The sequence below is a fragment of the Pseudophryne corroboree genome (assembly GCF_028390025.1).
Source record: "Pseudophryne corroboree isolate aPseCor3 chromosome 3 unlocalized genomic scaffold, aPseCor3.hap2 SUPER_3_unloc_9, whole genome shotgun sequence".
NCBI classification, from domain to species: Eukaryota; Metazoa; Chordata; class Amphibia; order Anura; family Myobatrachidae; genus Pseudophryne; species Pseudophryne corroboree.
This window is the reverse complement of record NW_026967585.1, coordinates 2,771,319-2,787,733: the sequence shown is the minus strand read 5'-3', so window position 1 is coordinate 2,787,733 and position 16,415 is coordinate 2,771,319. Positions and strand designations below refer to the sequence as shown.

At 49.4% G+C, this 16,415-nt stretch overlaps 1 protein-coding gene across 1 annotated transcript in view; it reads right to left on the bottom strand.

The window, feature by feature from the left end:
• Positions 1-209: 209 nt before the first annotated feature.
• LOC134984888 (oocyte zinc finger protein XlCOF22-like) overlaps positions 210-16,415 on the bottom strand; it is a 43,011-nt gene continuing 26,805 nt past the window's right edge. Inside the window, exons 2-6 of the mRNA XM_063950363.1 lie at positions 4,549-4,735; positions 4,036-4,114; positions 3,819-3,916; positions 3,200-3,692; positions 210-2,156 (exon numbers count right to left, since the gene is read on the bottom strand). Of these exons, the coding sequence (XP_063806433.1) occupies positions 1,096-2,156; positions 3,200-3,692; positions 3,819-3,916; positions 4,036-4,114; positions 4,549-4,614 (1,797 nt within the window). The 5' untranslated portion in view covers positions 4,615-4,735 and the 3' untranslated portion in view covers positions 210-1,095. The remainder of the gene's footprint in view (positions 2,157-3,199; positions 3,693-3,818; positions 3,917-4,035; positions 4,115-4,548; positions 4,736-16,415) is intronic.

Here is a 16,415-nt window from a genome sequence, read left to right as displayed (position 1 = left end):
TTACCTGGGCTAAAGTAAAAAAAGAACAGGTCTGTTGCTCAGTGGTCCAAAGTCCACTTTTCTGATTTGAACACATTTTGCATCTCATTTGAAAACCAAGGTCCCATAGTATGGAGGAGGAAGAAAGGAGAGGCACAAAATCCAAGATGCTTGAAGTCCAGTGTGAAGTTTCCGCAGTCTGTGTTGATTTAGGGAACCATGTCATCTGCTGGTGTTGGTCCACTGTGCTTTATTAAGTCCAGAGTCAACGCAGCCGTCTACCAGGCTTTGGGAGTGCTGTGCCCAAAGGCTGATTACTGCATCTACAACAGATATAGGGGCTTATGTGACAGCCTGTGAGATACAGATGTGGGGTGACACTGGTACAGCTGCACATATGTAAAGTGGCACTCATTATTAGGCAGAGAAGAGGTGTGTACCAGGAACGTGACAGCCAGACCGTATCCCCATCATTAGGTAATAGGCACTTACCCCTTCATCACCTCCAGGATGGTACTCCCACACTCCTCTGGGCGATCCAATTCCAGAAACTACCACTCATGCTAGAAAGTGACCCCCCTCCCTCCCCCCACACACACAATGAGAGCAGGTGATCTTACCGAACAGATAACAGGGAAACAACAGAAACATAAAACTACAGGTATAAGATGTAATGTGACACAAGTGATAGATGTGAGAGGTCACATAGAGCCGGGATCAGGATACGTTGTGTAATGAGAGGTCAGACAGAAGCTTCCCCCATGTTGGTTGGTAACGCTGTAGCCCTGCCTTTTGTAGGTGAGACGCTATCATAAGGACATGTTTCACCACAACTGGGTCACAGCCAACTGGTATCACCCACACCTGGAGCTCAGCTAGACAGCCGCTTAGGATTGGTATTGGGTTCCGAGTACACAGAGCAAAAAAGAGGTCATCAGGACAGCAGTAGTAGACCAGGGCATGACGTCTGATTGTTTCACTCAGTAGCAGCATGTATATTGCAAGAAGCATAGAAGATAGGACAGGACCTTGAGGAACACTGCATGGCAATGGTGATTAGATTAAAAAGGTTCCTCACCTGTGTGATGTCTATTGTGTGAAACAGCTGATTTACTTCTAACACTCAGAACATGTGTGACTTCTCTCATGTCTAACGAGATGTGATTTCTGTGCAAAACATTTCCCACACTCAGAACATGGAAATGGTTTCTCACCTGTGTGACTCCTCTGATGTGCAACAAGAACTGATTTCTGTACAAAACATTTCCCACACTCAAAACATGGAAATGGTTTCTCACCTGTGTGACTTCTCTGATGTGTAACAAGAACTGATTTGTGTACAAAACATTTCCCACACTCAGAACATGGAAATGGTTTCTCACCTGTGTGACTTCTCTGATGTGCAACAAGAACTGATTTCTGTACAAAACATTTCCCACACTCAGAACATGGAAATGGTTTCTCACCTGTGTGACTTTTCTTATGTATAAAAAGAGCTGATCTTTGAATAAAACATTTTCCACACTCAGAACATGGAAATGGTTTCTCACCTGTATGACTTCTCTCATGTCTAACAAGTTGTGACTTATATATAAAACATTTCTCACACTCAGAACATGGAAATGGTTTCTCACCAGTGTGACTTCTCTCATGTATAACAAGAGTTGATTTTTGAATAAAACATTTTCCACACTCAGAACATGTAAATGGTTTTTCACCAGTGTGACTTCTCTCATGTATAACAAGACGTGATTTTTGTATAAAACATTTTCCACACTCAGAACACGGAAATGGCCTATCACCTGTGTGATATCTCTGATGTGTAACAAAAGCTGATTTGTATGTAAAACATTTCCCACACTCAGAACACGGAAATTGCCTCTCACCTGCCTTAGCTGTCTGAGGGTTAATACGCTTTGTGTTCTGTGTAAAACATTTGGCATCTATAGCACATGGAAACTCTGTATCTACTGTCAGAGCTGTAACAGATGCACCAATATCAGAGTGATCAGGAGAACATTTCCCAGGATCAGAGGGATCAGCTGATAGAGCTGGATGTATAATTGGGGTAATGGGGTTAGCTCCTGGAGAATCCTGTCTACTGTCATTATCTTTTATGTCACAATCCGGGGATAACATTAGATGTCCTTCTGAGATATTCCTGCTTGTGTGTCCATCTGCTGGAAATAAAATACATTATGGAAATGTGTCATTTTCTGGAACAATATTAATCTTGTAAAGATTATAATTGAAAATGGCAAATTACTATAAAACGAGTAAACGAGACCCATGGTGTTACAGTGTATAATATACAACTCTATAAATGACATTATTACCTGTAAGCATTGCTTTTATGTTTATTTATTTTATTAAAACTAGGATGATTGGACTGGAGTATAACACTGAGAGATCATGTGGGATTACTACAGGTGACATGAGCTGCTGCCATAATGTCTACTTGAAGAAGCCCAAATCTTTCTATCAGTAGCTGGAAGACTTCCTGATGTAGGGACCAGGCCCTTGGACCATCCTGCCTCTGTCTCAGCTATTCGGCCACTGTATACTCTTAGCCTGCTACATGGAACGCGTGAGGTGACTCTCTCTACACAATATATCAGCTTTCCCACCTCTGCCACCTTCCCATTGCTTTCCTGGCACACTCGTTGTCTGAGAATACTCGGAGACTTTTCTCCAGTAACTACTGATGGAAACATTGATCAGTGTCCATACTGTTCTAACTTACAGGACATTTATGTGACGCTTCTCTTCCAGTAACTATATACCTTATACTATCGTCCTGTAACACACAGTGATATGATGTGAGGGGGAGAGCAGGAGTATAATAGGGGCTGATGTCTCCTGATGTATGAGATACACCAGAGAGTGTTGGGAGGAGACTGGTCAGATCTCTGGGCTGGTAACACAGTGACATGATGTGAGGGGGACAGCAGGAGTATAATAGGGGCTGATGGCTCCTGATGTATGAGATACACCAGAGTGTGTGGGGAGGAGACTGGTCAGATCTCTGGGCTGGTAACACACAGTGACATGTTGAGAGGGGGAGAGCAGGAGTATAATAGGGGCTGATTGTTCCTGACTCCCCCACTGGCAAAATACATTAGTCTGTACTGACAGAGGAGGGTGCAGGATAAGAGATTGCTGTAGTGACTGAAAAAGGAGAATATGTGACTCTTTTGTATAATAAGTGTTTATTACTCACCTGTGCTGATATCTGTAGGGATCTCCTCCTCCTTACACTGCTGATCACCCCTCACATATGTCTCTTCTTCTCCCTCTATATCTTCTGTCTTCATATCAGTCACATACGTCTCTTCTTCTCCTTCTGTATCTGCTGCCTTCATATCAGTCACATACGTTTCTTCTTCTCCCTCTATATTTTCTGCCTTTATATCAGTCACATACGTTTCTTTTTCTCCTTCTATATCTTCTGCCTTTATATCAGTCACATACGTCTCTTCTTCTCCCTCTATATCTTCTGCCTTCATATCAGTCACATACGTCTCTTCTCCCTCTAGATCTTCTGCCTTTATATCAGTCACATACGTCTCTTCTTCTTCCTCTGTATCTTCTGCCTTTATATCAGTCACATACGTCTCTTCTTCTCCCTCTGTATCTTCTGCCTTTATATCAGTCACATACGTCTCTTCTTCTCCCTCTATATCTTCTGTTTTAATAACAGACAAACGTTTTACCTAAAAACACAAAAATTAAACTGAGGTGAAACAGTATAATATCAGTGTATAAGACACACAGCTTCTCTACAGATCACATAGTGACAGTCACTTTGGTATATTGGAGAGACCCTAAATCCCACCTACCTGATCCTCCTGTGGGATCCTGTGATTCTCCTCTGTAGAATCCTGGGAATACAGAGGACGGGGACATCTCTCTGGAGAATCTCTGTTACTGGGCCCATCTGTAGGAGACACACAGTGACTGAGTACAGTGTATATATGTGATTATCAGATGATGTGTGTATATAGGGGGCCCCCATACCTGCTCTACCCTGTACAATACATGACAGTGTCCTCTTACCCAGTGATGTGAGGGGCCGGTGATTCTCCATCATCACGTCCATGTAAAGACCCCTGTGTTCCTCTATACACTCTCCCTCCTGCATGGAGACATAGACAGTGACATCCTGACACACACAGTGATACAGTCATCACCCAGACACATCCCCTGGTATTACTGTATAATGTCCCATTCCCAGCAGTCACCCCTCCAGTCATCACCCAGACACGTCCCCTGGTGTTACTGTGTAATGTCCCATTCCTAGCAGTCACCTCTCCATTCATCACCCAGACACATCCACTGGTGTTACTGTATAATGTCCCATTCCCATCAGTCACCTCTCCAGTCTCACCCAGCACGTCCCCTGGTGTAACTGTATAATGTCCCATTCCCAGCAGTCACCTCTCCAGTCATCACACAGACACATCCCCTGGTGTTACTGTATAATGTCCCATTCCCAGCAGTCATCTCTCCAGTCATCACCCAGACACATCCCCTGGTGTTACTGTATAATGTCCTATTCCCAGCAGTCACCTCTCCAGTCAGCAGCTGAATGATCTTGTTAGGGAGTTCCAGGATCTTCTGGTCAATGTGTCTCATGTGTCAGTGAGTGAGGTGGAGGCACCGTGATAGGGTTCTGGGTCCTGCGCAGTCCTCCTGACACACGGGGATGGCTGCTCGGTGTCTCACACTCACCGGATGTCTTAACTGCTGTGTAACTCTGCGAAATGGGGGAGACATCACTGTAAATACTCACAGATCCCCTCACCTACCCAGTTATGTCCCTGTATTATTAATATAGATATGTGATGTCACTGTGAACCTCCCAGGTCCCCTCACCTCACCAGTCATGTACCTGTATTATTACTATAGATATAAGTGATGTCACTGTGACACTCCCACATCCCCTCACCTCCCCAGTCATGTCCCTGTATTATTACTATTGTGCCAATAGACACACTCATCCCAACCCACACAGTGCACCTGTCCTGTAACGGGCACACTTACCTCTGCATTATGGTTACCTCCTTTCTACTCAATGTACCTACCAGACATACACACCAGGGACATGCGGTGAGGTACATTTATCAGGAGGCACTGGCTAGTACCAGAGCCAGATTTACACACAATATATGAGCCCAAGGATTACACACAGGTGCAGGAAGTATATACACGTGGGCATTAGACCCAGGTGCAGGAGGTATATACACGTGGGCATTAGACCCAGGTGCAGGAGGTATATACACGTGGGCATTAGACCCAGGTGCAGGAGGTACATACACGTGGGCATTAGACCCAGGCGCAGGAGGTATATACACGTGGGCATTAGACCCAGGTGCAGAGGTATATACACGTGGGCATTAGACCCAGGTGCAGCGGTATATACACGTGGGCATTAGACCCAGGTGCAGCGGTATATACACGTGGGCATTAGACCCAGGTGCAGCGGTATATACACGTGGACATTATACACAGGTGCAGCAGTATATACATGTGGGCATTATACACAGGTGCAGCGGTATATACATGTGGGCATTATACACAGGTGCAGCGGTATATACATGTGGGCATTATACACCGGTGCAGCGGTATACACACGTGGGCATTATACACCGGTGCAGCGGTATACACGTGGGCATTATACACCGGTGCAGCAGTATATACATGTGGACATTATACACAGGTGCAGCAGTATATACAAGTAGCATTATACACAGGTGCAGCGGTATATACATGTGGACATTATACACAGGTGCAGCGGTATATACATGTGGGCATTATACACAGGTGCAGCAGTATATACATGTGGGCATTATACACAGGTGCAGCAGTATATACATGTGGGCATTATACACAGGTGCAGCAGTATATACATGTGGACATTATACACAGGTGCAGCAGTATATACAAGTGGACATTATACACAGGTGCAGCATGTGGGCATTATACACAGGTACACAGTGTATAGCTCCTAGGCCCTGGTTCTTCTTAAAAGCCTGCAGTGTTTCCCCTGGGAGCCTCCCAGGGGAGGATGGATCCTCCTGGGGAGGAGGATGACGGAGAGTCCCTGGCTGCAAGGCCTGAGGGAGGCCCTGGGAATTCTGACCTACCGATTGCAGTGGAAGCCTCAGTGCTGGAGGATTTGGACAGTACAGCGTTTCCAGTAATTGTGGGTCCGGTGATGAAACAGGATCCCCAACTGGAGACCCCCAAACCACAGGATGCCGGCTCTCTGAGTGAGGTAACTCAGGGAGCTGATAAGGTGAATGAACTTGCCTGTGGTGAGGCGGGGGTTAGTGCTGCAGGTGGAGATGCTGAGGTTTCTGATTGCAGCCTGGAGGATTCATCATCCTCTAGTGATAAATACATGAATATGAGTCTAGAGGCATTAAGAATGGAGCAGAACCGTATATACTCCCGTATTACTTATAAAAAAAAAGAAGGCGTAACAGTAGCAGCAGATGGGAGAGAGTTGCCCTGAAAGATGAACTTTGGGAGCTGAATGACACTTTGGCTGCAGTTAAAAAGAGGATTAAAATGTTGCAGGATCAGGCTCTATTGCAAAAGGAAAAAGCACTGCTAGAGTCCATACCAGAACGGGTTCTGTGGCGGCATCTGGGCTCATAGTTCCAGTGGAAGACATGGAGGTGGGCAGCCAGACTGCGGAAGAAGTGATGGATATCGTGGGCCATGATGGAGGTGAAACTTCTGGGATTGTGTCTGGTGCCATGGATACAGAGGGGAACCCTGCGATGATGTCATCCTGTGCTTTCCATGAGGGGGAGGCGTCTCTCCCAGAGAGAGTGCTGGGTGGTGGCAGTGCAGGGGGCATGGTGGCTGCCGGGGTGACGGCGGGTGCCGGAGCTCTGGTGGCTGCTACTGCTTCCTGTGGACTTGCTCCCGATGCACTTGTCTCTGAAGCTGCGGATATGGGGACGGCGCGGGACATGGTAGATGCTGAGGCTGGTTCTCCCTGTAAGCCAGCAGCGACTGGCTCTGGCTTAGTCGCTGTGGTGGCTGAGGGGGGCGGGGCCAAAGACGCATCATGTGTGACATCACGAGTGACATCATTAACTGCATCAATGTGAATTCCGGAGTATGAAGCCATATTAAAAACTGGCCAAAGATTGGCCCAAAGACTGCCGGCAGTTGATAAGAGCAGCTTAACCCCTGAGGAGACTACACTAGAAGAAACAGTTTACGGAGATATGGATATGCCTGTGGGGGCTTTAGCGGCCGTAAGCTTGATCCAGGCAAACCAAACTAGGATGGCTGGTGGGGCTGGTAGTGCGGGTATAGAGGTCAGTAAGAAGGTAAATGTTCAAGCACCCAAGGGTCTCCCTGTAATCTCTCCTGTGTTTAGACCAGGATCTGGTTCATATGCCAAAACTTTGGAGGGCTCTGGTTGGGCTAGTACTGGTCCTCAGCTTGGGGTAAGTGGGGGTCAGCCTATAAAAAGGCGTAATGTGGTTCAGTTTAGATGGGTAGGGGAAGGGGAGGCTCCTTTAAAGTCGGAGTTCTTGGAGATAGTATTCTCGCTGGGTTTTAGGGCCGCAGACCTTTTTGTGTGCATCCATCCGGTGAGAACTCACGACTTTGATCTGAGCTTCCTCTCCCTGAATGGCTTGCAAGCTTTTGGCTCCCAATGGGAGAAGAACAAGACCAAGGAGCCGTACTGCCATTTTAAAACCAACACCATCTCCAGGCAGGATAGGGTAAAGATTACTGTTCTGGTGCGCAATGAGTCACTACCGTCTGCGGATATCGTATATTGGTTGTCCAGGTCCTGCACAGTGTTGTCCCCACTTTAGAAATCTGATTACACTAAGGTGGTCTGGGGTGGTGCCTATTCGACCTTTGTGAGGTTGCACCAGGTAGGTGCTGAGACTAAGCACATACTATCTGCTGCTTATATTGTCCGTGACCGGCTTCAGTGCTTCTATCCTGGGCAGCCCAGAACTTGTCACAAGTGTGGTGACTTTCGCCACCTTAGTAATGATTGTACGGTTGTTAAATGTGCTGTGTGTGGCCAGATGGGGCACGGGTCCCGTGAGTGTAATAGGGTGATGTGCAATCTCTGCGGAGCGGATGGCCATCCCTATAGTCGGTGCCCTAAAGCATTGCATAATCATGATGCAGGGGTGGTTGAGGAGGCACTAGAAATCAGGCCCAGTCATGAGGATAACATGGTGGTTGCTTTACAGCATCAGGATATGTTGAGGAAACTAGAAGCTGGTGGGGTAGGGAAAGTACAGGTCGAAAGGGGGGAAGCATCTTTTCAGGCAGTGAGTAAAGGCAGGAGGAAGAAGCTGAAAAAGAAGGGGGTGGACGTTGTATGCTCTAATAGGTTTGACGTTTTGTCCTCTGCTGATGATGAGGGGGAGGTAGTCATGGTTGGGGGAAAAGAGCTAGTGTTTGTTCCGAATACTTCTAAAAGTAAAAAGCCAAAACAGGCCTCTAATCTGTCTGTTGATGGGGTGGCAGTTACGGTCAAAGCTAAACAGGAAAAGGGGGGATGTGGTAAAGTTCAGAGCAAAACCAAGCACTTAGATAGTTCTCAGGGGGATCTAGAGTGGGATCCTACAGGGACAGAGTTAAGCCAGCCCTTGGTACCGTTATTAAATAAGGTTGAGGTAGTGCAGAGTTCAGAGGGGAAGGCCCCTCAATCTCCAGGAGAGGTGATGGAGGAGACTCCTAGCCTTGAGGCGGGGAACCTTAGCTATTCTCCTTTGGCATCCTCTGGTGGGGATGATCCTGGGGGCGGTTCTTGTATTATTGCCCCAAAAGTCCCTGATCCTCCCCCAGACAGGGTTGCAAATGGGGAGGGGTGTGATATTAGGGAGGGTGTTGTTGTACAGGGATCTAAGGGTCTGTTCTGTGACACTGCGGTCTCAGTTGTTGGTGGGGTGGAGGAGGGGGAGGTGGAAGAAATCTCTTTGTCCGATGAGGATGTTCTTCCCTTCGGGGTTACGTGTAAAAGAGTAGGATCCTCGGATGAGGATTCTAAAAGACAAGCAAAGAAAAAGTGAATGGGGTCCTACCTCTATAATCCAAGAAACCTGGATCCCCAACCTATACGATGTGCCACCATTAATGTGGCTTCCGTGTTTTCTGAACGTGCTCGTTTCTTGGCCTTCGATTTTTTCAACACGGTTGATGTTGACTTTTTATTTTTGCAGGAGACCAGGGTAGGTGACTTGGCCACACTCCATCGGGCCAAGTGTCAGTGGAAGCGGGGGCCTTCCTTCTGGTCTCTTGCGGCCGAGGCGTCCAGTGGGTTGGCAGTGCTTTTTACTGATATGGTAAACGTGCACAGGATTATAGATTTACAGGTAGGTAGGTGCATGGTTTTAGATGTCAACCTGAGAGGACATGACCTGAGGCTAATAAACATCTATGGGCCCCATTCAAAGTGGGACAGGAAATGTCTTTTCAGGGAGATAAAACGGTTTCTTTTTACGGCCCGGCAGATTGTCTTTGGAAGTGATTTTAACACCGTCATTAGGCCAAAAGACAGAGGGGACACAAAGGCGACCCTGGGCTATGATTCCAATTTTCTAGTTAGCATGGTTAGAGACGCTGGTCTGGTGGATGTGCACTTTCGCCATTTCCCAGACCTCACAGGTTTCACCTATCATTGTGGTAGTCGTAGGTCTAGGATAGATAGGTTTTTTGTTAAGGAGTCCTCGAAAACTTTGCCTCCTGAGACAAAGCCAGTAGAGTTCTCTGATCACGTTTTTCTGTGTGTTGCTTTGAACATCTCAGAAACCCCTCAGAAAGGGCGAGGCCTTTGGCGTTTGAATTCCGAGCTCCTAAAGGAGGAGGGAGTTAGACAGTCCTTTAGAGACTTTCTTCAACTATAGGAAACACTTCTGGAGGCTGGTTGGAGTAGGTCTGAGTGGTGGGAGGAGTGTTAAAAGAGGACTTGAAGGCTTTTTCAAAGGCTGGTAGCCAGGAAAAACTTGACAAAAAGATGTATCTACCAGAGCCTGAGAAAGAAACTGGATTTCTTGATCTCTGAGCGTGGAGATAGTGGGGAAATCTCCCGGGTGAAGGCTCAGATGAAGGAATATCAGTACGATCGCCTGGCTTCTTTGATTCTGGAGAGGGATTATGGAAAGTACCACTCGCCTGATCCCTACCAGAGTTGCAGAAAATCAGTTGATTTGAGGGAGGTCCGGGGCCTGTTTGATGACCAGGGTACTCTTCATGAAGACAGGGAGGGTATTTTGGGAGTCATCAGGTCCTATTACTCCAGCCTTTTGTCTGAGCAGCCACTCATCAGAGAGATGATGGGTCAGTTTCTGAGGGAGACACCTGGGCTTGAGCAACTTGATCCTTCTTTAGACTCTTTGGGCAGTGATGTGACAGTGGAGGAGGACAAGAGAGCCATAGACGGTTTGTCTATAAAAAAATCTCCAGGCCCAGATGGGTTAACATCTGAATTTTTTAAAGCTTTTTCAGACATCTTGGCTCCTCATCTCATGGAGGTATTTAATGAAAGTCTGGGTAAGGGATCACTCCCTCCCTCTATGAGATCCTCTGCTCTAATATTATTGTCTAAAGGTAGGGACCCGGTGCGTGTTGAGAACTGGCGCCCCATCGCTCTTCTCAATACGGACAGAAAGATTCTGGCAAAGGTACTTTTTAATCGGCTGATGGAAGTTTCCGGGCTGTTACTTTCTCCGTCTCAGCAATGCACTGTAAAAGGCCGAAGCACCTTTAGTGCTGTCCTTGGCATCCGGGAGGCTCTGGAGCAATGTCGTGCTGAAAAATGGGGTAAGATTTTGCTGGCATTGGATCAGTCCAAGGCTTTTGACCGAGTTAATCACCAGTACCTGTGGGCTGTGCTGGAGAGGTATGGTCTTCCAGCGAGGGTGGTAGATTGGCTACGTGTCATTTACAATCAGGCTGAGAGCTTCCCACTTGTCAATGGCTGGGTAGGCCCTGCTTTTGCGGTCGACTCGGGTGTCCGTCAGGGGTGTCCCCTGAGCCCCCTTCTATATGTATTTGCAATTGATCCTTTTGTGCGGAGGATTGAGAGCGGTGCTGTGGCAGGGGTTCAGCTGGGCCCTGGGTTGCCGCTGAGGGTGGTGGCCTACGCAGACGATGTTACTGTTGTCCTGTCATCTGTGGCAGAGGCACGTGGCATGGAACATCTCATCAGTGAGTACTCTGAGGCTTCGTGCTCCAGAATCAATCAGGATAAGTGTGAAGCTTTCTGGATGGGGGAGGAAGGTGATGAATTTACCCTTCCGGATAGCCTCCCCCGCGCCAGTCCAGAGATAAAAATTCTAGGTATCAAATTTGGCCATGGTGATTATGCCACTCAGAATTGGGAGAAGAGGCTAGAAGATGCTACCAGGAAGGTGCAGTCCTGGAGAAGGTGGCAACTTTCTCTCAGGGAGAGGGTTGACTTATGCAAAACCTATCTGATTCCGCTTTTTCTGTATGTCAGTTATGTGTGCTTCTTGCCACAGTCTTTGTGGACCAAGATGAATTCTTTATTCTTCCTGATGTTATGGGGGAATAGAATGAATCTGGTCAAGAGGGATCACCTACAGATCGAGGGAACAAGGGGGCCTGAGTATGGTCAACCCTGTGGTGTTTTTTGCTACAACGTTTTTAAAACTGAATCTAGGGAGTTTGTTTCTAAGAACTCCCCCTCGATGGGTAGAGAGTTTTAGGGCCTGGGTGTTTCCCTTCCTCAGGTTATGGATGGATGGTGGCCAAGTAAAAACCTTTCGAGTCCGGCATGGCTACCTCCCGATCTACGTTATACTGTGCTTGAAGATGACGAGGCTTTGGGGGCTGGAGGTGGGTGAAGTCAAAAACTTCTCTAGAAGGGAGTTGGAGAGAAGAATTTTGCGGACTCACTTTTATGCTCCGCTGTCGTTGAGGGACTGCCCAGGCAGTGTCTGCTCAGATGGGTTGTCTTTGATTAATTCTCAAAGAATCCCACTGAAGTTCAGAGATATTGCCTGGCTTTCTTTCCAAGGGAGGCTTTATGTGCAGGATAACCTCAAGTGTCGAAGGGCCAATGATCGTGGCTGCCCACATGAGGAATGTCTAGGGGAGGTGGAGACAATGGACCATTTCCTCCTTGAGTGTCCCTTCAATATAAAGGTTTACAGAGCGGTATCAAGGGCCTTACGCATCCCGTGCCTTTCGGGGCTTAGTTACCCTGAGTGGGTTTATGGGGCATTCAAAGGGTATAGAAGGTTTGATTTAACCACAATTTTTATAGTTAGTTTAGCAGTTAGGTTTCACACATGGGGTGCACGGTGTCAGGTTTCCCTCAGAGCAAAGGTCCTCCCCTGTGAGGAGGTGGTGGGAAATATTCTGCACGAGGTTGAGGATGATGGATATGGATAGGAAGAGGTTGGATGCAGTCAGGTGGTCCAGGCTCAGGCGCCACCTGAAACCCCCTTGAGTGGGTAGCAGAAGTCCTTTTCTTGTTCATCTTATGGCTTCATATCCTTCCCCATTCATCTTTTCATTGATTATGGTTATGAGATGTGTTGTTCGAATACAGTAGGTTGTTTTTTGCTTAGATGTTAAGCAATATTGACATTGCGTATAGTTATACAAGCTTTGTTGTTTTTTGGTTTGGATTATTGGGCAACAATTCAATGTATATTGTATGTCCTATTTTTATGAGTTTTACCATATTTATGTAATGTATGTTGCAATTTTTCTTAATAAAAGATAGCAGTATATACATGTGGACATTATACACAGGTGCAGCAGTATATACATGTGGACATTATACACAGGTGCAGCAGTATATACATGTGGACATTATACACAGGTGCAGCAGTATATACAAGTAGCATTATACACAGGTGCAGCAGTATAAACATGTGGGCATTATACACAGGTGCAGCAGTATATACATGTGGGCATTATACACAGGTGCAGCAGTATATACATGTGGGCATTATACACAGGTGCAGCAGTATATACATGTGGGCATTATACACAGGTGCAGCAGTATATACAAGTAGCATTATACACAGGTGCAGCGGTATATACATGTGGACATTATACACAGGTGCAGAGGTATATACACATCTGGGCATTATACACAGGAGTAGTAGTATACATTTGGTGAGTGCGGGTAAGGTAGGTGGAGGAAGGGGGGGGCACTGCCTCACCTACCATAGAATTTTAACTTCAGACTTCTGACTACAGAAATGATTAGAATAATACAAAGATGATATTTATATGTTCTTTGTATTTTACATATACTGTATACAGTCAAAACTGTGGCGTATATGTTAGTATGACAGGAACAGCTCTGTCTCCCCACACGTCACTGATACACAGGTACACCCAACCCCATGTGTGCGGAGCGTTCTACCCTCACTTCTACTGTGCACACTTCTCCCACCACAACCTAACTGTGATGTGTGCGCATCCTACCCTCACTGATGTGCCTACTGGTCACCTACCCCTCCCCCATGCAGCCACCTGACACCCCCCTCTCCCCCATGCAGCCACCGGTCACGCCCCCCTCCCCCATGCAGCCACCGGTCACGCACCCCTCCCCCATGCAGCCACCGGTCACGCTCCCCTCCCCCATGCAGCCACCGGTCACGCTCCCCTCCCCCATGCAGCCACCGGTCACACATCCCACCCTCACTGATGTGCCTACTGGTCACACACCCCACCCCCATGCAGCTACAATCACACATCCCACCCTCACTATGCTGTGCCTGCTGGTTATACCCCAATGCAGCCACCGGTCACGCAACCTCACCCCCATGCAGCCACAGGTCACGCAACCTCACCCCCATGCAGCCACCGGTCACGCAACCTCACCCCCATGCAGCCACCGGTCACGCAACCTCACCCCCATGCAGCCACCGGTCACGCCGACAGATGACGGCCAGGGGAGGGGGGGAAAGGGGGGCGACAGGTGACGGCCAGGGGGACGGACGACGACAAGTGACGGCCAGGGGGGGGAACGCCAGGTGACACGGCAGGAGATGAAAAGGGGGTGGCAGGAAAGGAAGATGTGTCAGGGTACAGCCAGGCAGATGCAGGAGAGGCAGGTGATGAGTAGGGGGCTGCAGGTGAGGCAGCAGGGTGCAAGCAGGAGAGCCAGGTGACGGACATGTGGGTGGCAGGAGATGCAGGTGGTGGAAGATGACGGGCAGGGGGTGGTAGAAGAGGCAATGGAGGAAAGGTACAGGCAGAGAGGCACAGGTAAGACAGGCGGTGGCAGGTGAAAGACAGCAGGTGGTAGTAGAGACAGGTTACAGGCAGGAAAGTGGCAGGTGATGGGCAGGGGGGTGGTAGGAGAGGCAGGTGGTGGCAGGTGACAGACAGGGGGTGGTAGGAGAGGCAGGGGGCAGCAAGAGTGTCAGGCAACTGGCAAGCGGCTGCAGACGACTGGCAGGGTACAGGACAGGGTGGTAGGGTATAGACTGAGGACGGCAGGTGGTGGCAAGAGAGGTGAGTGATAGACGGGGTGGCAGGGGGTGGTAGAGGCAGGTGGTGGCAGGTGACAGACAGGGGGTGGTAGTAGAGGCAGGTTACAGGCAGGAAAGTGGCAGGTGATGGGCAGGGGGGTGGTAGGAGAGGCAGGTCGTGGCAGGTGACAGACAGGGTGGTAGGAGAGGCAGGGGGCAGCAGGAGTGTCAGGCAACTGGCAGGGTACAGGAAGAGGGTGGCAGGGTTCAGGACAGGGTGGTAGGGTATAGACTGAGGACGGCAGGTGGTGGCAAGAGAGGCAGGTGACTTACGGGGTGGTAGGGTACAGGCAGGGGGTGGCAGGAGCGGTGGGTGACAGGCAGTGGGTGGCAGGGTACAGGCAGGGGGTGGAAGGAGAGTGGGTGACAGGCAGCGGGTGGCAAGGTAGAGGCAGGGTGTGGCAGGAGAGGTGGGTGACATACAGGGAGTGGCAGATGACATGCAACGGATGGCATGAGAGGTGGGTGACATGCAGGGGGTGGCAGGAGAGGCAGGTGACATACAGGGAGTGGCAGATGACAGGCAGTGGATGGCATGAGAAGTGGGTGACAGACAGGGGGTGGTAAGGTACAGGATGGGGTGGTAGGGTATAGACTGGGGGCAGCAGGAGAGGCGGGTGACAGACGGGGTGGCAGGGTAAAGGCAGGGGGTGGCAGGAGCGGTGGGTGACAGGCAGTCGGTGGCAGGGTACAGGCAGGGGGTGTAAGGAAAGGTGGGTGACAGGCAGGGGGAGGCAGATGACATTCAGGGGGTGGCATGAGAGGTGGGTGACAGGCAGGGGCTGGCAGGGGTGGCAGCAGAGGGGAGTGACATACAGGGAGTAACAGATGACAGGCAGGGGATGGCATGAGAGGTGGGTGACAGGCAGGAGTGGCAGGGTAGAGGCAGGGGGTGGCAGGAGAGGCGGGTGACAGACGGGGTGGTAAGGTAAAGGCAGTCGGTAGCAGGTGACAGGCAGGGGGCAGCAGGTAAGAGGGCATTAGGAGATTGTGAGGGGCAGCAGGTGAGGATTAGGAGAATGCAGAGGCAGCAGCTGAGGGGGCATTAGGAGAATGCAGGGGCAGCAGCTGAGGGGGCATTAGGAGAATGCAGGGGCAGCAACTGAGGGGGCATTAGGAGAATGCAGGGGCAGCAGCTGAGGGGGCATTAGGAGAATGCAGGGGCAGCAGCTGAGGGGGCATTAGGAGAATGCAGGGGCAGCAGCTGAGGGGGCATTAGGAGAATGCAGGGGCAGCAGGTGAGGGGTATTAGGAAAGGATGCGGCAGGATAGGGGGTATTAGGAGAGGATGGGCAAAATAGGGGGTATTAGGAAAGGATGGGGCAGGATAGGGGGTATTAGGAGAGGATGGGGCAGGATAGGGGGTATTAGGAGAGGATGGGGCAGGATAGGGGGTATTAGGAGAGGTAGGAGGCAGGAGAGGGGGTATTAGGAGAGGTAGGAGGCAGGAGAGGGGGTATTAGGAGAGGTTGGGGCAGGAGAGGGGACATTATGAGAGGATACGGCAGGAGAGGGGGTATTAGGAGAGGATAGGGCAGGAGATGGAGTATTAGGAGAGGTTGGGGCAGGAGAGTGGGTATTAGGAGAGGTTGGGGCAGGAGAGGGGGTTTTAGGAGAAGTTGGGGCAGGAGAGGGAGTATTAGGAGAGGTTGGGGGCAGGAGAGGGGGTATTAGGAGAGGTTAGGGGCATTAGTAGAGGATAGGGCAGGAGAGGGGGCATTAGGAGAGGTTGGGGCAGGATAGGGGGCATTAGGAGAGGTTGGGGCAGGATAGGGGGTATTAGGAGAGGTTGGGGCAGGAGAGGGGGTATTAGGAGAGGTTGGTGCAGGAGAGGGGGTATTAGGAGAGGTTGGTGCAGGAGAGGGGGTATTAGGAGAGGATAGGGCAGCAGAGGGGGTATTAGGAGAGGATAGGGCAGGAGAG